A 25,692-nucleotide genomic window follows, 5' to 3' on the forward strand; every position below is an offset into this window, starting at 1 on the left:
CAAGAAAAAGCTTGGCTCAAATGTGGTTAATCCTAAGGGAAAAAAGGGTAGTTTTTTAAGTGGGAAAGAAAAAGCTTTTATAATTTCCCAAATCACATTCATGTCATCTCCTATCTCATATGGTCTCAAATTGATTTAAAATTGCAAGTTCTAACAAATAATTAGCAAATAGCACACTCAAGAACAAAAATAACATTTAGGCTCAAAGTACCTCACAATCTTAAGTGTGGTTTGGTAGTAAATCATCATGTGGCTAGTCTTTAGAAAATTCAAAATTAATTCACACAACCTAAACAATCCAAAACTTTAATACAAATTGCATAATTTATTAATTCTTTAATTAAAAAGTAATTAAGATTTTTGTAAAAAATTAATATGCTCAAAAGCTAATGCATGACATTAACACAAAAATCAACCTCATGATTCCAATCAAATAATTCTAAATAATCAAAATTACCAAAAAAAAATCAAATTTATAAGGGATTAGCTAATATATGCCATCATGCTTAATCATGCTTCAACATTCATAATTTTCTACTTTTTAGACAAAAACAAACTAAGTAAAACTAAGCCAAAAACTAAGCAATAGCAAAACTAAAAATTGAAAATAGAAAATAGAAAAAATATATAATCTATAATCTAAACAAAAGCGAGCTAATAAAAAAAACTAAAATAAAACGCACAACAACAACAAAACAAAGCAAAATAAGTGTTCAAATACCTCCACACTTAAATCTTTCATTGTGCTCAATGAAAACCCAACAAAAATAAAAAAATTCCAATGAAAAACAAGTAAGGGTAGAAAAAGAATACTTAGCTCGAATGAACTTTTACTCCATTTTTGTTGTTTGTGCGATAAAATTTTGGGTTACCTCCCAAAAAGCGCTTGTTTATAGTCAATTAGCTCGACTATTTTCTTGTTTCTCTATCCGGGGTCGAAAATAGTTTCTGATGCGTGGCAACCTTTTGCCAAGTTCAAATCACCATGGTTCCTTTTAGAGCAAGCAAGATCAAGAGGCATACTCAATATGGAATTCGGTGGTTCTTCTTTGTATTTGATCTATAATCTCTTCATCATGATTCATCTCGATATCCATGGTCAAAATACGCCAAAATGGCATGGGTACTCCCGATGACTCCTTGATGAATCGCTTATAAAATCCTGCAATTCTCTCCAACAAATGATCAATAAATGGTAAAGAAAATTTATCCTTGCGTTTCTCGTCGATATATCTCCTAAAATCACGCAAAAGACTAATTTCTTTCTTTTTAATCAAATGGAAATGAATTTTATGAGTTAAATCAAATTTTTTATCTAAGCATGCATCATTCTCTTTGTGTTCAATCTCAAATTTTGGGGAACATAAAATAGAATTTAATTCCCCAAAACTATCATGTAGAACACTAGCACTTTTATCCATACATTGCTCATGCAAAGACTCATCTTCCTTCACAACCTGATTCATCTTACAAGATTCATCTTTCAAAGGAATATGACATGATTTAGACATTTCAAAAGCTACCTCATCTTGACCTACCCTTAAGGTCAACTTACCTCCTTCTACGTCGATTAGAGCTTTGCTTGTGATGAGGAATGGTCGTCCAAGAATGAGAGGAACTTCTTCATTGTCTTTCATGTCAAGAACAATAAAATCAACGGGAAAGATGAATTTGTCTACCTTGATGAGTATGTGTTCTAATACACCATTTGGAAAGGTAATTGATGTTGGATATGGCTCATTTTAGACTTGTCCCACATTGTTTAGAAAAGGGACTTGTAATTGTTGAGCTATATACATATAGTGTAGAAATCCCACATTGCTTAGGAGTGGAAGGGTGAGGACTTCCTTAGCCTATAAAAGGGAGTCTCCTCTACCAATTGAAACTCATCCCACAACAAGCCTTATTAACTCCTAAGGCTTAGTTGGTTCTCTCTCGAGTTTGTATTTTGTTACAAACAATTAGTGGAGTATTTTGGGCAGTGCCCGAGGATGTAAGCCGGTCATTTCTGGCTGAACCTCGTTAAAAGGTTGGTGTTCTCTTTATTGTTTATTTATTAGCTAACGCTCAGCCTAGTTGGAGTTATATATTGTGAAGTTATTTATATCGTGTGAAATTCTGTCTAAGGAGTTTGGTACTTAAGTGGTCCGCCTGTGACCCACCATTCTTTCCTGGGAATTTTCCGGTATAATTATTTAGCACAATACGTGATTCGCTAGCGTAATCGATTGAGCTTCCGCAACAATTGATTTATCCGCCAATTGTAGAGAAACCGATGTACTCCTCATGTTGCGCATCAAACCTAAACTTTTACACATAGACAAAGGCATTAAATTAACACTAGCACCAAGATCATAAAGTGCCTTACAAAAGTTTGTTGTGCCAATTGTGCATGGTATTGTGAAGCTTCCATGGTCCTTCTCCTTTTTAGGTAGCGAGTTTTGGATGAACGAACTACACTCCTTTGTTAAGCTCATGGTGTTCACCTCATCAATTTTCCGCTTGTTGGAGATGAATTCTTTTAAGTACTTAGCATATGCTGGCATTTAAATAAAATAAACAATTACGTTAAGATAATTATTAAAGTTAGCTAGAGTATTAATTAAAATGACTAATTTAAATATTTAATAATAATTATTTTAATTATTTTTAATTATATAGAATTCTAAATAAGATAAATTACATCAAATTAATTACTATTTTAATTAGCATTTAATATTTTTTATTTAAATTTTCTACAATTATAAAATTTGATCAATTGAAAATGTTAAATTATTAAAATAATCATTTCAAATATTAAATAAGATAAATTATTTCTAATTAACTACTATTTTAAATATTATTTGATAATTTGACGAGTTACACTACGAGACATATGTGAAACACGTAAAGTGATATTAGTATTTTAAAAATTGTACATAAATATTCTTTCCAATTAGAATGGGACAAAGACAATTCTTTTTTTAAAGGGTAGATAATATATTTTTTAAAGGGTAGATAATAAATATCATCCTTATATTATCTATCCTTTAATATGTTTTTTTTAATGAGGTATTATAGCGTGATTGGCTTAATTTACGGATAACGTGATAGACTCGGTCTACCTAAGAATTTCTCAATGAAATAGAGCAAATTTAATGAACTACATCACTAATAACTCTACTATATTTTATATTTTTTTTGAAAAAAATATTAATTCTACTGTCATTCATGAACTGACGGGATAGACTATTTTTAAAGAATAGATAATATATTTTTTAAAATTGTAGTGGAACACGAGAAGATTTTAATATCCTTTCAGATTTGAAAAATCTCTAACGCATTTTATAAATAACAATATTGGAACCACTTCAATCAGTTCTTGTGTATAAATAAATTGGACAATTCTCATTATTCATAACCCACTGCCATTTCCATTGTGTTTAATGAACATGTGGCTGATGAGTATCTCTGTATTTGCATTTGCAATAATATTATCATACGTTGCTCATTGGATTTTCAGGTGGCGGAATCCTGCTTGTAATGGAAGACTTCCTCCTGGCTCCATGGGTTTTCCGCTCATCGGAGAAACTATTCAGTTCTTTATTCCAAGCAAGTCGCTCGACATGCCTCGTTTTGTGAAGAGCAGGATCAAAAAGTAAGCTTATATTTTAAATTTCATTGGTTCCGACCGAAATTCGAGTGATGTGTATTTTTATATGATTGCAGATACGGATCAATATTTAAAACAAGCTTGGCGGGACGACCCTTAGTTGTATCATCAGACGATGATTTCAATCATTTTATTCTTCAACAAGAAGGAAAATTGGTAGAATTATGGTATTTGGATAGTTATTCGGAGCTTCTTGGCCAAAATGATCCTTTCAAAGACGGTATTAATTTCGGACACATCTATAAGACTTTCAAGAGATTGATTACGGAACATTTTGGTCCTGAAAGACTTAAAGAATACATTCTTCCTCAATTGGAAGGCGTGGTTGACGACTACTTGCAAGCATGGTCGGAGCAGGGCTCTGTCGACTTAAGACATTGTTGTCGCAGGGTACGTAGGAAATAACATAGTCATTTTGATGATATAGATTGTTAGAAACTTAGAGGACTAAATTAAACAAATAAATTTTTATTAAGTACTATATGATACAATAGTACTACACACACTTGCACTCTTCTTGCACACGTGACACACACTCACACTTAATGCACTCACACACTTTAATTTTCTTACTCTCTCATATGTTACATTGATATGGCCACCAACCTATTTATAGGTATCATAAGTCTGGTGGAAAATGTTCTAGACATTTTCTTACATGGCTCAATTATATATATTCTAGAATTATTCTAGAATTAGTAATTCTAGAAAAGTCTAGGAGTTGTTGTTGACTTTTATCACTCCCCCTCAACAACTACTTCCGTGAAATGTTTTCCGCTTACCTAACCAAGTCGCTTTCGCCTTTTGAATTCAAATGTTCATGTATTCCATCTTTAATTCTTCACGTGAAGTCGTCTCTTCAAATGTTGCACGCACTTTCGTATTGCCATTTTCGACAAGTGCTACATTGGCATATTTAGGATTCGGCTTCCTTTGTCTTTCGCTTCGTCTAAGTTGTATTTCATGCTCCACTGGAATCTCTTCTTGAATATCGTCTTCAAGTTGGCTTGGTCGTTCTTCTTCCGGCGTTCGATGATATACTCCTGTGCGCCACGGAGATTTAGCCCTTCTCGGGGATTGACTTCTTCTATTTTCTTCACTTGACTCCACCTCTCGAGTACTCTGCTCGATCACCTTGTCTTCTTGAGATTTTTCTTGTAACCTCTCCTCAATCTCTTTGGAGTCAGAAAGCACTATTCCTTGAGAAGACCACCACGAGGAAGTTTCATCGAATATGACATTCCTCGAAGTATAGCATTTTCCTATATTTGGATCACAACACCTCCACCCTTTTCTTTGATTGTCGTAACCCACAAATATGCACTTCAACGCCTTCTTATCAAATTTGCTCCGCAAATGATCAGGCACGAATACGTAACACACGCATCCAAAAACTCGAAAGTGACTTACAGTGGGTCTTATATTCTTGAGCTTCTCATAGGGTGAAACGGATCCAATCGGCACTTGCGGTAGTCTGTTGATCACGTGAGCAGATGTCTTCATACACTCTGCCCAAAATCGAGGTGGAACATTCTTCGCGTGTAACATGCTTCTACATGTTTCCGCTAGATGTCTATTCTTTCTTTCCGCCACTCCATTTTGTTGTGGAGTGTTTGGACAGGTCAACTGACGTCTTATTTTGCAGTCTTGCAGATATTTTGAAAACTCACGTGATGTATATTCTCTCCCATTATCGGTACGCAGACACCGAATTTTTCTTCCAATTTCTTTTTCTATCATCTCCTTAAATTCAATAAACTTACGTAGTGCTTTCGATTTCTCTTTCATGAAATAGACCCAAACGTACCTCGATAAATCATCAATGAAAGTAATCATATACCGAAAGCCACTAATTGATGGATGCTTCACCGGTCCAAATACATCTGAATGGACTAGCTCGAGCGGCTCTTTCGCTCTATACTCGGAATCCTCATATGGTAACTGGTGCGCTTTCCCGAACTGGCAGCCAGCACATACAGTGTCTTCTCGAACATTTAGTTGAGGAAGTCCCCTGAGTATAGACTTCTGCATCATCACCTTTAACTTGTGATAATTCACGTGTCCTAGGCGTGCATGCCACAAGTCAGCCGTCTCATTTTTCCTCATCTTGTCTGCATATGCCGTTTGAGCGGACATTACATAGACAGAATTCAGCCTTCGTCCCTCCATCAATGGCTTATTTGGTAATCTCAAATTTTGATACACCTTCACATCTTTGGGTCCGAACACCACGTAGTTTCCCGAAGATGTGAGTTGCGACACCGATATTAGATTCTTCTTCATCCCTGGTACATGAAGCACATTTTCCAATGGTACTTCTTTGGAGTTGTATCGAGGCACTACCATTGTCTTACCGACGTGAGTGATAGGTAGCTTCGAATCATTTGCAGTAACTACGACTCGTTCTCCTTTATACTCCGACATGCTTAGAAATTTCTTTTTATCTCCACTCATATGATTTGAGCATCCGGAGTCTAAAATCCAATCATTATCATAACTAATAATATTATCACTCACCGCAGCAGATGCTTGAAAATCTAACTCCTCCTCGGTCTCCACCTGTGGGTGTGTGGATGCCACATTTCCTTCAACTTTTCTATACCAACAGTCGCGAGCATAGTGACCTCGTTTGCCACAAACGAAATATTGATTATTTGTACGTCGTCTCGTCTCCTCTCGTCGATCATTGTTGGTTTCTCGTTGAGCTCCCCCTTGTGTATACTCCAGCAAGAGTGTCCCACGCCTCTTTGGGCGTTTTTGCGTCCTTGACGTGTTGCAACAAGTCGTCCTCCACTGATATCGATAAAGCATATAAAGCTTTACCGGCCCTGACCTTCCACTTTTTAAGGTCATTCTGACTTGTCGGGGGTGTCGTTTCACTCCCTCCGACGATCTCCCAAAGATCTTGACCGAGCAAATAAAATTGCATACGAGTACTCCATGTGCTATAATTATTAGCATTGAGTTTTTCAAGGGTACTCACCGATGTTGAAATATCCGCCATTTCTTTGATTATTTCTCTAACTAACCAAATCACTTGGTCCCTGACCAATACTCTGCACGGTCCCTGACTACGTGCTTGTGGAGTTTTAACGTACCACGATCTCAGATCGTTTGCTCGACCTTTTCTCGAACCGGTCCCTCACCGTCCGGCTCTGATACCACTTGTTAGAAACTTAGAGGACTAAATTAAACAAATAAATTTTTATTAAGTACTATATGATACAATAGTACTACACACACTTGCACTCTTCTTGCACACGTGACACACACTCACACTTAATGCACTCACACACTTTAATTTTCTTACTCTCTCATATGTTACATTGATATGGCCACCAACCTATTTATAGGTATCATAAGTCGGTGGAAAATGTTCTAGACATTTTCTTACATGGCTCAATTATATATATTCTAGAATTATTCTAGAATTAGTAATTCTAGAAAAGTCTAGGAGTTGTTGTTGACTTTTATCATAGATCAAATTACATTAACTCGATCTTTTGTTTTCAGGTGATATTGGATTTCACTTCAAAGTTGTTATTTACCTATGATACGGAAAAAAACGGGGAGAGTCTAAACAATACATTTATGAACTTTACAAAAGGGTTACTTTCTTTTCCTGTGAACATTCCAGGAACAACATTTCACAAGTGTTTGGAGGTAACTTCAGAATTCCCGTTCGGAATTTGATTTTTGATTTAACTCTAAGCTGATGTGTTGAGTCCAATTTCAGAGTAAGAACAATATACTGAAGATGATAAAGGAAACATTGGAGAAGCGAAAAGCTTTTCCTGAAACAAGGAAAGGGGATTTTCTTGATAGTCTGATACAGCAAATGGAAGCTGATAAGTTATTTACAGATGATCTTGTTAGTTATCTTATCTTTGCACTTCTACTTGCTACGTCTGAGACACTTCCGACATCTCTAACTTTGGCCATTAAGCTATTGTCCGAACATCCTCTGGTCATGGAAGAATTACTGGTATAACTCGAAACTCGCCAATTTCATCTTAAAAATTATTCGAATAGTTTTTTAATTATTCTGAAATCAACAATCCTATCAGAAAGAAAACGAAGAGATTATCCGAAGCAGAGAAAACAAAGAAAGTGCAGGTTTGACATGGAAGGAATACAAATCCATGACTTTTACAACGAACGTAAGGCAACTTCAGCTAAGAATAATCACTTAATTAGCACTATTCAGGTTTGTAATGAAAAATTATGCAGGTTATTAATGAAGTACTTCGGATGAGTGGTTCGGCTGGAATGTTTAGAAGAACACTGGCCGATATTTATATAAACGGTAATCATGTTTTTATTTTCTTTACTTATTACCTCATCAGGATCTAATTAAATGACTGTAAATTTGAAGGATATACGATTCCAAAAGGGTGGACAATCCTGATAGTTCCTGCTTCTATTCACTTTAACCCAAATAACTATAAAGATCCTACTGCTTTCAATCCATGGCGATGGAAGGTATTATATATTATCTTCAACTTTAATTAAATAAAGATTCGACAGCGATAAGAGTTAACTAATCCCGAATTAACAAGCAGGATTTGGGATCAGACGAAGTGTCCAAAAGTTATATCCCATTTGGTCGGGGAATGAGACCCTGCGGCGGATCAGATTATTCGAAAGTGTTTATTGCAGTGTTTATCCATGTTATCCTGACTAAGTACAGATATAGCACTGTGAAGACGGGAGAAATTGTAAGAACTCCAATGTTACAGTTTGGCAATGGACATTTCATTAAGGTGTCAAAGAAGCAAGAAATGAATGAGGAGGGCAATTAATCAATTAATTATGTAATTTGAGTGTCATTTGAGATTATGTTTCATAAATAAATAATTAATGTTGTAATGTCTCTTAATTATGCAATTTGAGTGTCATTTGAGTTTTGTGTTTGAGTTTGATTCAGGCATTTCATCGAATATGAGGACACTGTTTATGTTCATTCTCTGATTAAGCGTTACTAATCAATGTTGCTTAGTCATAATTTAGGTACTCAAACTGGGTCCATCTGAGACCACCATTTTCACATTAACAAGGTATAAAACACAAAGAAGAACTTGATCACAAATTACAAATTTAATTAAGGAATTATTAATTTTTTTACTTTTCTCTTTTATAAATGAAAAATTGATGTTTCTTATATATTTATTACCACTCAATTTCATTATTTTTTAAATAATATTAACCCAATCCTAAACAAATGAGGTCTAACAAAGGCTTAATATATAATTTAATCTCTCTAAATTATATCACTTTATTTAATAACACATGTTAACTATAATTTTTTTAGATCGCACATCTGATTTTTTATTTTTATCAATAATTTAACTCATTAGAAAGTTAAATTATGTATTATTTTATAAAAACAATATAGTTAAAAGGTGCGATAGAAAAAAATTGAATGCTGTTGGAATTAGAAGTGAAGTAACTAAATAATGGAGAAGCTAAATTAGTAAAATTTGCAATAAAAAAAGAGATTATTTTTGAAATATTTGATTTTCAAATTTATTTGTATATTTTTCACCCATCTTTTTGTAATTTCATCGTTATTCTCTTTACAAACATATTTATAAAGATATTTTACTATACATACAAAGTTTAAACTCATTTTAGTTCATTTGTACACACACAGCCGTAGTATGCTCTCTCTATTTTTCTTTTTCTTAAAATTTTCTCTTTTTTTTTTCTTCTCTTTCGTTCATCTACTTCTCTCAACTTTTTCTTCTATTCTTGTACTTACGCCGCACTTGGCTTTCTTCCATCTCACCGTCGCGCGTCTTCAGGTGGATTTCTCATTGTCGCTTTTCTTCCGGTGAATTTCTCATCACCGCAATTCTTCCATTGATTTTCTCATCACCACGTTTGTTCAGATGGATTCCTCAATATCATTTTTCTAAAAAAAATTGATTTTTTAGGTTTTTTGTGATAATTTAGATTTTTTTTTGTAAATAGATTATTGTAGATCTATTATTTTTTTGTTTATAAAATTCTTATATTGTTCATATAATTATTTTGTCTTTCTCTTATTCATAGATTTATTCTTTTATTTTGATGATACTAATTTTCTAAACACATAATTTATTTGTGTTTTTATGGTGTATTTACGTTATAGTGTGTTTTTGTATATCTACGGTGTATTTATGATATTTTCAGGTGTTTTTATGGTGTTTTTTTAGTCTATCTATAGTGTATTTGCAGTATTTATGTTATATTTGCAGTGTTTTTATGGTATAGTCTATAAAAATACTATAAATATACTATATATAAACCATAGATACACTATAAAAACAGCATAGTTTCAAAAAACAATTGTAGATACACTATAAAAACATCATAATTACACTAAAAACACGACTAAAAAATAAAAAAAAATACTAGAAAAAATCTATGAAATGAGAACAAATCATTAAAAAGTGAAAAAAAAGTATTTTTGAAATTTAAAAAAAAAAGTATTTTTGTTAAGAAAAAAAGATATGACCAGTAAATATGTTTAAAAATAACATAAAATTAAAAATAAAATATATAATAGTATATTTAAAAAAAAATCTTCTAAAAAAATTAATATAGTTAAAAATGCTATAAAATAAAGTGATATATTAGTGGTTAAAATATAAATTATGATGAAAATTTAAAAACATTTATTTTTCTATTATAACTAAATTCATCTCATAGTGGTTTGAAATGACCCGAATCCAAAACAATCCAACCTAATTATCACCTCTAATTAAAATTTATGATTGTCTATGATATTTTATTCATATAAATTAGGTTCTACAAAACTTAAAAATGATAAACATAAGAGAATAATAGATCGAAATTAGGTGATGAATATCATTAAGTAAAAATGCATATGGAATATATATACTCTTTTTGCCTCATAAAGATAAAAAAAAAAGTATATTATCACTGCATGTTCTGACTCATATTATTCATAATTTGTTATTACCCATTGAACCTATTTCTTGGGATCTCCAGTCAGTTAGGTCGGATTACCATTATGAATGATTCATTATATAGGCAAATAGTCCCATTCCTTTTGAAGTTCTATGGACTTTCTTTTTAGCTAATCCTTTCGTCAAAGGATCTGCTAAGTTATCATCAGTGCGTACATGATCCACTCTAACAGCTCTTGTTGAGATGAATTCTCTAACAGTGTTGTCCTTACGACGTATTTGTCGTTTTGTACCGTTATAATTACGGTTCTCAATATTTGTAATAGCTGCGGTACTATCGCAATGGATCAACACAGCTAGTATCGGTCTTTCCAGGAAATCTCATATAGCAAGCTTCTTAGCCATCCTGCTCCTTCACTAGCAGGTGCTATCATTTCTGACTCCATCATAGATTGGGCCATAATCGTCTATTTCTTTGATTTCCAACAAACAGCTCCTCCAGCTATAATAAAAATATAGCCGCTCATAGTTTTGGAATCATTAGCCAAAGTATTTGTGACGCCGGAACCCGTAGCAAGCCTAAAACCACTACGAATTTTTTGCGAATTAAATATATTATTCTATTAAAACATTTTCAGAAAACCTTTTTAAATATTACCATTATACATATTAAAATATCTGAATTACTTTCCGAAAACCATTACAAATGATTCTTAGAAAACAGGGTCTTACCGGATGATATCTCATATCCAGCACTGCCCTGTTTCTAGTCATAATCGTGACCATTCCACTCATGGCAATTGGTTAAAGAAATCAAACGGAAGAAAACATCATTCTTTAAAGTTAATTATATATATACCATTTGACTTCAACAGACATTTGCGGACTACTGCAGCGCTATGAAGTGATACATCCTTTGACACATACTTCAACTACTGTGAACTTCCGGAACAAGAAATGGAAGTCCATCCTTTAAAATGCTTTTACCTGAAAGGAAAGACTGTGAGGGGTCAGTAAATGGGAATATACTGAGTGAGTTCATATATTTATTAATATGTATTCATATAAACACAAAAAAAAATTAATAGCATTCCATTCGTATGCAGCCAAGTATAAGATCCGATTGAAACCCTAATCCTCGAACATGCAAATGTATGTATCCAAATCAAAACTCATCCAATAGTCCGACCCGAGAGTGTTCACACTCAACCACGTCAGTCGCGACAAATCTCTTAATTCCAATGGTGGGTCCAACCCACTGTTAGGTCCAACCTACTAGATACGGGGCTTAGGTTACTCTAACCGAGTTCACTCTCGTATCGCATTCGTATATCCAACTTTGAAATTCGTATTCTTAATCGTATTCACAGCTGTATCAAATCAAAACTGGTGATCACACAGTCCTATTGCCGCTCAATAGGTAGCACGTTCCATCGGATCAATACTGGTTTCAAATTAAACGTATATGCAATTCATATAAAGATTTCGCATTACAAACATGCAAATTAAACAAAAAGCAATATAAAATAATTACTTGAGTAAATACTTTAGAAATAAACTTATATAAACTCACAGAAAACGCTTATCCAAAAACAATTCAGTGCTCAGAAACGTCAAGCTTCCTGAGCTGCTGGTCCAGTTGCTTCTTGCCTCGCCGAATCTAAAACGATTTAAAACAGTTGACTTACATCAGCATCCTATTCTAAGATTGACTCTAGACTCGAGACTCGACACATTACACTCATTAACCGTCGTGCTTCTCACGTATATCCGGATAAACGATATCTATTTCGTTTACGGATCGAACATCATTTCTAAATGAGTTCACGTTTAACCTCATTATGTTTACGATTCAAATTAATCGATAATCAATCGATTTCCATCTCGATATGCGAATGTAGAACGGGGTCTCAAAACAATACGATAGGGCGAAAGGATCCAGGTGCACGTTTGTGCATTGGGGTGCACGTTCGTGCACACCCCGCTGGTGCACAGTTGTGCACCATATGTAGGTGCACCTTCGTGCACCATTGATGGTGCACATTCGTGCACCTCGTGTGCATGATCGTGCACTTTTGTGCACGGCCCCGGAAACCATTTTCCGGGGCTTTCTGACATGCTATAGACATAAAAACGCTCCTAACGCATCCAAAACGCTTAATCTAAACTCAAAACATCCAAATACTATTCTAAAACCGTTTAAACGATAAAATCGTTTTGGGGCCTAAAACTTTAACTCGATATATAATGAAATTAATCCATCCAAACGTTAAAACGTCAAGCTTACTGTGACTCGCCACTGAAATACGATCGTTTCGAGTTATAGAACGTCGGAAACGGACGAGAAACGGAGATCGAGCGACGGAACCGTAAGAAATTCAACGAAGGAAATGAGAAATGGAATGGTTACTGATATCAACTTCTGGATCCTTCATTCCTAATCCATTTCTTATATATGTTTGGCTAAAGTATTTTTTTAATCCTTCATCTCTTTAACTTAAACCAATTCTCTTTTAAACTTTCTATTTTAACTTAACGATTATTTATTTGCTTTAATTCAATTACGTGTGTATTATTTATATCCAAATAAATAATACGATTCAAAAATTATTATTTTCCATCAATAATCTTTTAATTGCTATTCTCGAGGCTTAATTGGTTAATTTACATTTTGGTCCTTGAACTTTTCAAAAGTTGCAATTTAGTCCAAAACGTATCCGCATCCAAATTTTAAACAGTCTTCGATTGACTCAAGACTTTTTACCATAAATACTATAAAATATTTCGCGGACTTTGGCGAAATAATTATCACCTCGGGATTTATAATTTATTTTATATAAATTTTCTAAGCCTTTTCCTTCAATCCCGCTAATCCGCTCAATAAAAGTTATTCTAAATTCCCGATATTATTAAATTAAATCCGTCTTAACTTAATTCATTGGGATTTACGACACGTGGCACGACTTAATTATTTTTAAAATATTTGAAGTATTACATTCTTCCCTCCTTTTAAAAATTTGTCCTTGAATTTTCATAAATCTTTCTGATTTACTTTATTCCATTGATACTTTTACCCATCAAGTATTACATTCCTTTGTAAAGACTTGAGGTCTTGTCCTCGACTTATCATCCTGATGAACTTTCTCGATAGCAGGGTTGCGTCCAAATATCGTGACCATCATTGCATTTCACACTTATCGCTTTTTCCTTACATCTGACGTCATCGAGTTAAGCTTGGTGGTAGTAGACTCTCTTGTTTGCGTACTTCAAATTACTTGCTAGAAGTAATTGTTTCACTTATGACATACCGCGGTTGCTCTTTCATTGGAAGTTATTTAATATCTCGTTCCTTATTATGTCACTACCTTAATCACAATTTTCTAATAACATTGACTTGTGAGACTACCATACACTATCGTTGTTTTACAATCCATCGTGTTCTTTGAAATTCTATATGTCGTCATTTCTTGACGGCTTCTTACTTACTTTCCTGTAGCAAGGTTCCTTACTTGCATTACCCAAATTACTTATCCACAATAATCGCCTCACTTGTAGCTCCACTACTTTTAATCTTATGTTTGTTATCTTATTGTTATCTATCTTCTTATGATACATACATTCCCTCTAATTGATCGTAGAGTGAAAAGATACTTTGTCCTTGTTACAAATCAATTCTTCGCTCCGTTGACTTACTAATTTCGTGGTCTTGTATCACGAATCAAATCTCTCTTGAAATACTACATCGCGTATGTACCCAAACTCGTTTAAATGCTTGTATCCAAGTCAACATCCTTGTCGAAGTGGTTTTACTTGGGCCATGGAGATCTTTTTATAGCATTCATCTGTAATGCTTTACCCGTACACGTTCTCCTAAACTTGTACAGCTCAACTTAACATTTCCTTTTTCATACTTCGTGGTTTCTTAATCTCATGAAGTTGAATGCACTCTTAGCATTACTTGATATGTTTAGCATCCATCTTCCACAATGTATCTTGTCTCTTGATCCTTTGATTTCATTCATTTCTCTAGTTAGTATTACTTTCCCTTCATTTGAGACTTTGTTTCTAATTTCCAAATTCGTAGATAAGTTTTGTATTCTATCCTTGTCAATAGCTACAAGTATTCCCCATGCTACTTTGATCTACCTCTCGAGGTATCGTTGTTCTTTCATATTCTTTCGACAGCTTCTTATCTTAGTGACTTATTGTTTTCATTAGACATTTCTTATCTGGTGAAACTTTATTTTAATCTGATCTTAATCTTCACATTGTTATATTGTTATATCATTACTAATCTTGTAGATCCTTAAACAATCCTGGTTCGATTCTTTATTAGCTTTTTGGTTCTGAGGTATTAGACTTAACTAGTCCATCTGACTATCCATCTCTCTATCATTTTCGATAGATACTTTGCCTCTTTCCCATTACACGTGTTTATAAAAACAATTTGCTCCACGTTGGTTTATCAATCCGTAGACAGCTTATGCTTGACATCATAAAAGTGACTTTTATAAACTTCTATAAAAATTCTTCGTTTTCTTCTTGTACTTTTCCTTGTACTCAAACTCTTTATAAATTCTTTTACTCACGATTCATTCTTATTGCAGCTCATTACTTCCTTTCATATACTTCTTTGTCGTCATTCTCTCATTCCACATGTCTTTGTTACGTTTCTAATCGTTGATAAAATCCTTAGACGTCGCTTCTTTTGGATCACTTTAAAATCCAATACATTTGTATTCACTTATTCTCATGAGATGCATCCAACACTGACATTTGTTATGTCAGTGAGACTAATTTCAATCTCCTATTATCGCATTCCTTTAAAACTTTTCGATTCTTCAAGTAAAACCCATGTTGAAACTTATATTTGATCTTCATAACACTTTTTTTTATCTCTTCCTCATACTAGTCACTGGTCTATTTCCCAGATATCTCGCGAGACATTTTGGATCTTAAGCAAACATCGCTGCCATTAGAATGTTTGATCTCACTCCATCTATCTCTTTAAAACTGAAATGCCAATCATTAACGTTCCACGTATCCTTTCTTTTTTTTCTAATTACTTATAAATCCTTAATAAACTCTTGGCCATACTCCAAAACGATCTATGTCATCATTTGTTATTCTATTCTAGATACAGTTAATGCATCTCTTAACCTTAAAACTACATGGTGTCAAACTCATCGTTTCGCCTATTGGTACGATGCTCTCTTTTTATTTTCAAACTAGTATACCTTGAACTTCGATCAATGTCCTTAAATTACGACTTCATTCCTGGTATTCTAATCTTAACTATTCATTCTTCTTCTTTAACTTATTCGTTATATATCTTTCTATCCACTTGCTCAGTTATATCCAATGGGAGATATTCCTATACCCGTGTACTTAATCCATTGTAACATTCCTCATTTGTCGTCACTTCTGGTATCAAACTTCAGGATCTTTTTGTCTTTATTGGCTATATATCTTTCTTTCTCTTTGATCTTATTATAGCTTAACTCCTTTTTATACATCTTTGTCTTGCTTTCTTTGTTCATCGTAACATCCTTATACTTTGTGTACATGTCCTTATCCTTTAATTTGTTGGTTAAAATGCCCAATCGCACAGCTTGTTACACGAATTTCCAACTCCTTAACATAGTCCATGCAATATGTAATCCATCCTTTCACTTTATTAATCCTATATGTCACCCCATCCACATCTGCTACATATTTTACATTCTTACTTATTATACTCTCACAGTGTGTTGGATAGTTTGATCCTTTCTAATTGTATTAATCCTCCATCAGCATTCTTATGAAAGTTGTCGCTTAGTCTTCCGTTCGACGATCACAACGGTCAACTCCTAATCAACCTTCTTAGGATCATTGTATTCCGATATTAAACCGATCCGACGATTCAATCAAATGATATGTTAGTTTAACAATCTTCTAATATCGCATAAAACTTGCGTCATCCGTTCGTAGAGATTATCTCCACATCTTTAGTGTTTAAGCTATCGATCGCTTTTTATGTTCAGCTATCACTTCTCGCACTTCTATCATCTTATAACATAGAGTTCTAATCAATTCGTTCAAAGACAAATTGTTTGCAGTAAAAGTTTTATTTTGTTTTTAAAATTTAATGGGTTTGTTTTTATTTGATCCAGCATTTGATAGGCTTCATTAGTTCTTATCTAACACTTAATCTTTCTTCTTCTATTTTCTCTCACTTTCTTAGTAACAGTTATTCTCTTTTCTTTAATTTGACCTAATTCAATCAAAATATTGTTTTTATTTATTCCCTCTTTTACTCTCCTTTTTTTGGCAACACAGCCACCATCAATATTGAAGAGGTTTGTTTCGAAATTTAATTTCTCTTTTTAATCTCTAACAGTTTTCTGAAGTTGTCAATTTGCGCCACCATCGACAACGATTTTCTTCTCTCTAATTTCTTGAAGAGTCGCATTATTATTATTTTAAATTGAGGATCAATTAATCTCTTAGAGGTTGTATTATTTAATTGGTTTTCTTTTCACTGGACAATCCTTGACTTAGACTATCCTTCTGAGTTGCGCTTAGCGATTGAAATTGATTTCTCCTGGAAATCAATCAAAGCCGATTTAAATCGATTTCAGCTAAATATTGATTTCAATCGATTTCAAATTTAAGAATTGCTTAGTTTTTTGTGATGTTATTGTTGTTGTTTTTTTCATGTTGCCACTGTTGTTGTTTTCTGTTTTTTCTTACTGTTGTTGCTGTTTTCTACAGCTACTGCTACTGTTGTTATTTTTTTAGTATACTTTTTATATACTTTTAGTATACCCTCATGTAATTTTAGTATGTTATTTATTTTTATATATTAACGCTATTGAAATATTAAAATGACAAAGTTCATCCAAATTAATTAATTTTAAATTACAATTTTAATGCTAAACAAATTGTGTATACTTTATTTACAGTACAGAGAGAAGTTAGAGAGATAAAGAAAGAATATTGTGATTTTGATATATTTAAAGTATACAGAAAGTTATGTTTGTTTTGAAATTTTAGAATTAGCTCTTTCAAATTCAGTTCAAACTATTGTTGTATATTTTGTCTACTTTTACTATTCTTTCTGTATACTCTACTAGCTAAGTCTTTTATTGGGCTAAATAATTTATATAAAATGTTGAAAATGATTTTGTTATATTAGTCGTATACTTTTTGACTTCTTACCTGCATCTTTTTTATATTTTGTTAGGTTTTGTGTATAGTTTGTTATTTAATGTCTCATTTGGCTAAGAATTTGATAAAAACTTTTTAACTAAATATTGTTGGTATACATATTGTATACATAAAGTATACAACATATTGTAACCAGAAATTATAAACCTAAAAGGCATGTGAAGGATATACATAAAGTATACATAAGGTATAATAAACACAGTGAGCAAAATGCTTATATTAATTCTAAAAATTTAAAAAAATAATGGAAGGTTATAAATTAAAATAATATCAAACTATTACATGTTTTTCTTTGGCAAAATATTTACAAATCTTATTATTATTGCCCCTGTTGTCTATACCTTCCGCATGTTACTGATTTCGTTTTCTCCCATGATGCCTTGTATATTTTTCCTTTTTTAGGTCGTCCTGATGCTAGTATAAGGTGGAAAAATAGGCTGATTTTTCCATTATAGATGATAACTGTTATTTATTCCATTTCTGATCATTAAGGAAAAAAATAAAACACGGTAAGTATACAGAAAATATACATAAGGTATACAAAAACATTGAAAACGGAAATAAAAAAAACGCAAAATATACTAATACACAGCAAATATACAAAAAGTATATAACAACACTATACACAAGATACTACCAATAAAGAATTTTAATATTTGAAAGAAACAAAATATACATAAAGTATATAATAAAACTGTAAAAAGTAGAAAAAACACAAGATTGTTCCTTCTGTTGTTTGAATGTCAACTATAATCAATCGATCACAGATTATGCAATTACATTATATTTAAAACATACAGAAAATATACCAAACCACTATAATTATTTAAAATAAAAGAATCAGTTCATATAGCAATTAGTACATATTACTACTTTAAAGTGTATATATATAACATACAAAAAACATATCAGAACATTATAGTCACTATTTTCAAAAAAACAATGAGTACATATAACAAATGAGTACATATATCAAATATACAGTATACATAAAATATGCAGAAGGTAAATATCAAAATGAGAGTAGTTTGAAATCATTACAAATAAACAAAAGGTGTTACAAAATCCAATAAGTATTCTAATAATATATATAAAGTATTATAATAGTATATATAAAGTATATTAAATTCGATTGGTATAAACATTGTAATCATCTAAAATAATAGTTCATGTAACAAATCAATAAATATAACAAATATACAAAATATGTAAAAATTCAAAAATTGGACCAAACCATTATAATCAAAAAAGAAATAATCAATACATATAACAAGCTGAGAAACGTAAGAACAATATTCTAGATATAATATTAAAATTAGATAATTTGGATACACTTTGTCATTTTAATCTTTAAATTGCGTTAACATATAAAAAGGAGTAATATACTAAGAATTATATGAGGGTATACTAAAAATATACACAAAGCATACAAAAAGTATACTTAAAAACAATAACAACAGTAGCTGTAGAAAATAGCAGCAGCAATAAGAAAAAAAACAAAAACCAACAGCAGCAGCAACATAAACAAAATTAGCAGTAGAAGTAATATGAAAGAAAAATAACAACAATATCACAATAAAACTAAGCAATTCAATAAAGTTTAAATCGGATGAGATTGGTTTCTAGATGAAATCGATTTTTAGCTAAAATCGATTTCTAACTGAAATCGAATTCTAGATGAAATCGATTTCTAGTTGAAATCGGTTGAAATCGATTTCAATTGATGTTAATTGAAATCGTTTTCAATCATTCCTAAATTTTAGTTAAAATAGCAAAATCCAATAAATTCTCAAACACATGAATAATACATAAGACATAAAAAAAAAAGAATTTGCAGAGATCAAGAGAAGAATATGAAGATGAAATATGATGGGTAGGCGGAGATGACGGAAAAAAATGGCGGTTAAGCATGAATCGTGATGTTGAAAAACCCGTGTTGGTTGAGAAAGTTATGAGAAAATAAGTGCTAACTTTTGTTTAAAAACTTAATTAAGTATTATTCTAAATTAATTATAGACACACGTAATTATGGGATTATTTCCCTTTTTTCAATATTTTTTAATTTTTCTCTTATTGAAAAGGTAGAAATTGTAAAAAGAAAAACAGTACTTGTTGAAAAGATTTTGAACACCTCATATTATTGAAAAGATCTTCCGCTATTAAAATTATCTTGTAATTTTCTCATTTATTTGCTGGATTACTAAACACCGCTTTTTTTACTACGCACCGCCCCCACACATTATCTTTTTGCCCTTTTCTCTTTTTTAAAAAAAAAATTCTAAAACTCATATTCAAATCCACTCAACTTACATTTAAACACGAAAAACGGTTAGCGAAAATCTCGTTTAATTTTATTTAACTTCAAAAATTTATTTTAAATTTATTTCGTTTAATTTGAAAAGTGTTTTTCATTTAATTTCAGAAAAAATTCGTTTAATTTTAAAAACAAAATTATTTAATTTCAAAAATGTCTTTCATTTAATTTCTAATTTTTTTTGTTTAATTTCAAATTTTCATTAAATTGTCAAAAATATTTTTTGTTTATATTTCAAAAAAAAATCGATAAACATTTTTAAAAAAAATATTATGGAGACGTTCTCTGTTTACATCTCCCTGGAGGGGAAGACGTCTTTCGAAAACTTCTCCTCTTCTGGAAGACATCCCCCAGAGGGGGAGATGTAAACTGAGAACATCTCTCCTCTAATGAAAACGTCCCTATAAAAAAGGGTAAAAAGGTAAAAGGAGGCGGTACCTAGTAATTAGGGGTGATATTTAATAAAACCCTTTATTTATGACGAGAAAAACTAAAACTTGCCAGAATTATTTTTTTTGATAATATTCAAGTCTGGTGTTCTGCAATCAACTCAATCAAATTTCTTTATTTATATATTTAGGGTATAAATGTAATTATATAAACAATAAGAGTAAACTAGTAAATTATTTTTTTTCGTTCGAATAACTTAAACAACTAATAAACTGTCTTGACTCGATTACCCCAAAGTAGAGCATGTTGTGACAAAGAAAACAAGCACAATGAGCCGACTATCTAAAGAGGCAATCTAATTCAATACATATAAATCAAATAATTGTGTGTGAAAAATTCAAACATATTATAATATCATAAATATAGTTCAAAGCTAAGGAACAGCCATCATAGTTCACCTATGAGAACATAAATTTAGTATGCTACTCTCTATATCCCTATTCCAGTATACAAGATTTTTACATGTGGAATCACAAATGCTATGATCCACGAGAATGAATAGGACGAAAATTTAATAATTATATTGAACTTTATATTAGCCTAATTAAAGTAATGAATATGATCGTTAACTGATGATCCGATCACGAATCATGAAAATATTTACCCATATTCTACCTGCAGATTGAGAAATTCACACTATGTAGGTTTGTTTTGAATCTTTTCTTCCGCGCTTTCTTCTTGGGTTGGTACTGATCAAGCAAGAGAAGGCATTGACAAGCGCGGAATCCTCTTCAGTTATAAGCATCTTAGCCGCAGATGGGTCTGCAAGTAAGACCTTTGCCACGAGATATCCAGCAATAGACCAGGTCTGGAATAGGTGAGCTTGTTTTCCTATGAATCTTGCACTTTTCGTATCATAATATTCAGGCCACTTGTCCCGCGATAAACGCCTTTCTGCAATTTCAACAGCTTTTGCAGCAATTTCTGGTCTATTCATCTTGATGCATGCAACTGTCAACTGAAAATAGCAGAATATATCTGAGCACTTGTTTGCAATTGCTGTAAACCAATCAATTACATTTACCCTTAATTCAGTTCAATTCTACTGTATATTTCATTTCATTTGCAAATGAATTCATTTAGTAATTCATTTGACATAAACATGATCAATTGAGTTACCAAATGAATTTCCAAACAACTATATTCATTTACAAATGGATTGTACAAAACTTTCTGAAATTCATTTAAACTAAACACACCATTAGCCAACATCAAACACCATGTTTATGAAAATAGTGACTAAAATACCTATGCAGTTCATGGATGACAAACATATGTAAAACACCCAATGGTATCAAGCACCCAAGTGAACAAGTACCAGGTACGAGCAACCACACATTTAGTCAGATATAAAAAGGTAACACGCATACTCTACGGCCTTCGAAATTGTAACTATTCCTAAAACGTGCAATAAAATGGAAATCACAAATGACGTTAATTTTACTCTTATTTTCACTAGTAGTAACCATTCACTATTCCCTTCAACGTAATAATATTACCACCAATAAAATGACCAAACCATCCGACCATAGCTTACCTGCCAAAGCAGAGTTGGCCAAGAACCTGCATTATGGTATGACCAAGGCCTACATCAAGAAAAATGAACCATCAAATTGGAAGTGACAGTGGATTATAAAGAACATCAATAAAATAGATACTAAACAAGCACTATTACGTGTTCTTAGGATCGCTTCCTGTGATTATCTGCCACTCCTGACCTTCAAGAGCCGGATAACATATCTTGAACGGCATGTCTGCAACCAAATCAGTCCACTTGGCTTCAATGAGATCCAAAATGGCATGGGATTGTTCTGTTGTTGCAAGACCACTTACAACTGACCATAAATTTCCAAGAGAAAAGAATCTGAAATCCATGTGTGCTGGTTGCAAGTTTCCAATCAGATAGCCCCCCTGGTTGGGCATCCATTCAACTAACCAAGGAGAAATCTGATCAGGATATATATTAAACTTATTGACTGCATCATAAGAGTACTCTTCAGTTTTATAACGGTAAATCTCATTTAGTTTTTTCAAATCAATCCAATAGTATTCCCTAATATGGAATGACAGAGCAACAAGACGGTTGTTCAAAGCGCGGATGAGATCAGCTGATCCATCCTCAGGAGCAAGCATTTCCCGTGCACAACGTAATGCCGAATAAAAAAGTGCCTACAAAAATAGGTAGACCAAATCAGACAATTGCATTAGAAGAGAAACCACTTTCAAGTTTAACACGATCATGATTCAAATAAAAACAAATATTTCAGCAATCAATAGTCTGCTTGATACTAAAGTCATAGTAAGAAGCAATCACTTCCCTGTTGGAACCTATTACAGCTGGAAAATGTTGTTACTGTCTTTCATCTAACATTTTCCACTTGCTCAACAGAATATTGATCCTTGACATAGAGATCCTCTGCCAATCGTTCTTTTTCTTTTATCTTCTCTTTCCATTAGAGTCAGTAAATGTAAAATCAAAGCCTCAAGGATTAAGTGTAATAAAGCCATGCCACAACTGTGTATGACATAAAAAGACGTAAAGGCAAAGTCTAGAGACCAAAAGGTAGTCCAATAAAACTAGTGTTTGTCCTTTAAGATTTTCTCAAACTCATGTAGTTTATATTTTAACTGCAAACCTTATTTGGACATCTGACGAGTACAGCATTGATATAATACAGCATTGATATCTTACATAACATCTCTCTTCAAATTGAAATATGCTAAACAAATTGGCTGCAGTTTATATCTAAAATGAACTTACCTGGATTTCTAAAGGGTGTCCATGAATCCCCATACGGCGATCTATCATGCAAGAACCATCTGTCACCAACAGGGTAGGGAACATATCAAAACCATCAGCAATACATAACCTCAGAATCATCTTAATTCCAGTCTGTACATCAATCCTCTCCTGAACTGAGAGATCACCAGAACATTTTCCATATGCGCGTAGCAAGATAATCCACCATAATCCTAAAGTTGGCAAATTAGTAGAAAATAATTAAGGCATTGAAGGTTAAAATAGAGAGTTTCTCATTACAAAATAGTTTCTGGATCTGAAAACTCTACCAGAGTCAACTGGTGCAACGCGACCAATTGCTGCCTCTCCAAAGTCAGGGTCTAATACCTCTTCAGTTGCAGAGTCATCGCCATCCAAAGGAACAGTACGCACCTTAAAACTAGCAGGCATTAATCCCTGACCAGGACTGTGACAGTCCATTGTTTTCTCCCAGCTCTGTGGTGTGCATAATCAAGAGTAATATCCATCAATCAGTTATGTAAATTGAATCGCTAGTCAAAACATACGTAAAATATATTTTAAAATGAACAGTTCGACTACTAAAATAATTGACACCATCAACCATCAAATTACCTGCAGCTGAAGCGTATGAAGTATAAAATTCCGAACAATGTCGTACTCTCCCTTCAAAAGAAATGCAATACCAGAAGGTATAAAGTCTCTAATGAAGACCTGATCATAATTCAACAGGTTGGAACTGGTGGGATCATTGGCAGCAATAGTTCCAATAGGACTGCCACAATAATTAACCACAGAACTGCGCAGTAGATCCCAAGCTTCATCTTCAATAGAGTCTATGCTAGCCTTACGAGAGGTATCGCTAGCTATTCCTACTGCCCCATTACTTGACAAACTCTCATGTTCCTGTTTTGCTGGACCGTTAGATTCCCCAAACTCCAGCATAGTCGGTGTATTTGTCACATCATTAAGGTTTAACGCCCTTGCATTATCTATAAACCATGTCCCCTTTCCATCATCCGCAGTTAAACCGCTTACACTTTCAGCCTGATGGCATTTGCAACTAGCAAACAGCAATTTATCAACTGCCGTGTTCCCAAAAAGGCCATTCTCACTAGTCGACTTAAGCCCATGAATTCCAATGCGATGCTGAAGAAAATTTGAGCATTTTAAGGTTTTCTTATCTCTTAAAGCCCTTTTCTTGGCAGATTTTGTATAAAATTCGGAAGGGAATTTCGAATATAAATTGTTAGCACATGGATCAGAAGTGAACATGCGAGGACCAGCTGACAGAACCTGCAAAACTGCCTCAGAAGTTCCCATCATCATGAAGTTTCGCAAATCAAATAGTACCAACTTTCAGAGTATGCCAGAACTCTTTTTCAACTGATGAGACAACATAATCAATACCTTTGATTAGTTCAAATAATATACATCACTGGCTAAACAATAATCATCAGAAGAAAAAACATCCAAATTGTTAAATAATACAAACTAGCAGGATCAAAAACTATCTACATAGTACCTTAAAATGAGGAAAAAATTGAAGATAAATAATAATCCTACTTTCTTGTTACTATACCAGAACCTAAAACCTAGGCAGCACCAACACAGCCACGCGGAAACAGGACACGGACACAAACACGGCAAAACGATGTCATTTCAAGGTTTTATACGGTGAAAATAAAATTTCGTGTCTGAAACTTTTCCGAAACAGGTTGAATGAAGTGTATGTGCTACCTAGCCTAAAACCAAGCTATTTGCTTTTGATTATACAATTTTCTCGGCAACCAAACATGCTTCCTTCTTTCAATGACATTATTCTCTAAGCAATCATAATTACAAAATATTAACTCATCCAAAAACATGCATCATCGAGAACACAATCAAAACAAAAAAATACAGTATAAATTCAATTCTGAAACATGCAATTCAAAGAAATTAACATTACCAACTATTCTCCACAAAAAGAATCTTCAATTACAAACAGGTAAGTCAAAACAATTGAAAAAACACAGAACCCAGAAAAAGTAACAGCAAAAAAAAAAAAAACGTTACCTTTAATCAATTTAAAAAGTTGGGTTAGAACCAAAAGAGAAGCTGTGATAAATAAATAAATAATAAAAACGAATGAACAAAACAATCGTCGTCACTGCTAAAAATATGTAGTTCTAAATTTCGCTTTTTTTTTTAATTATTAATATTTTAGATTTTCTCACACGGGTTGTTCAAAATCGCAGACGAGCCGCATACCACAAAATTGGCTTTTTTTCTTTTCTTTTCTAAATTGTTTTGATTAGTGTTTTAAAAATCAAACCAGCACGGCTACCGGTTTATTAGTTAACCGGTTCGATAGCCAGTTGAAATGGTTAAATAAAATTGAACAAAGGATCAT

The 25,692-nt window shown here is 32.8% G+C and overlaps 2 protein-coding genes across 3 annotated transcripts; one reads left to right on the forward strand and one right to left on the reverse strand.

The window, feature by feature from the left end:
* The first annotated feature begins 3,355 nt into the window (after nucleotides 1-3,355).
* LOC126659819 (beta-amyrin 16-alpha-hydroxylase CYP87D16-like) lies at nucleotides 3,356-8,559 on the forward strand. The gene is made up of 8 exons (XM_050353146.2): nucleotides 3,356-3,637; nucleotides 3,709-4,042; nucleotides 7,166-7,315; nucleotides 7,389-7,637; nucleotides 7,720-7,812; nucleotides 7,883-7,958; nucleotides 8,028-8,134; nucleotides 8,215-8,559. The coding sequence occupies exons 1-8, from the start codon at nucleotides 3,426-3,428 to the stop codon at nucleotides 8,452-8,454; spliced, it is 1,461 nt and encodes a 486-aa protein (XP_050209103.1). The 5' UTR covers nucleotides 3,356-3,425; the 3' UTR covers nucleotides 8,455-8,559.
* Nucleotides 8,560-20,822: 12,263 nt separating this feature from the next.
* LOC126660686 (neutral/alkaline invertase 3, chloroplastic-like) lies at nucleotides 20,823-25,491 on the reverse strand. 2 transcript variants are annotated; one of them, XM_050354295.2, is made up of 7 exons: nucleotides 25,356-25,491; nucleotides 23,913-24,683; nucleotides 23,609-23,774; nucleotides 23,301-23,512; nucleotides 22,215-22,708; nucleotides 22,077-22,125; nucleotides 20,823-21,497 (listed from the first exon to the last, which is right to left on the reverse strand). In XM_050354295.2, the coding sequence occupies exons 2-7, from the start codon at nucleotides 24,624-24,626 to the stop codon at nucleotides 21,171-21,173; spliced, it is 1,962 nt and encodes a 653-aa protein (XP_050210252.1). In that variant the 5' UTR covers nucleotides 24,627-24,683; nucleotides 25,356-25,491; the 3' UTR covers nucleotides 20,823-21,170. The 2 variants fall into 2 exon arrangements, with proteins under 2 accessions (XP_050210252.1, XP_050210253.1); XM_050354296.2 differs by lacking the exon at nucleotides 25,356-25,491 and adding an exon at nucleotides 25,249-25,269.
* Between the last annotated feature and the right edge of the window lie 201 nt (nucleotides 25,492-25,692).

Source organism: Mercurialis annua, linkage group LG8, assembly GCF_937616625.2.
Source record: "Mercurialis annua linkage group LG8, ddMerAnnu1.2, whole genome shotgun sequence".
NCBI lineage: Eukaryota > Viridiplantae > Streptophyta > Magnoliopsida > Malpighiales > Euphorbiaceae > Mercurialis > Mercurialis annua.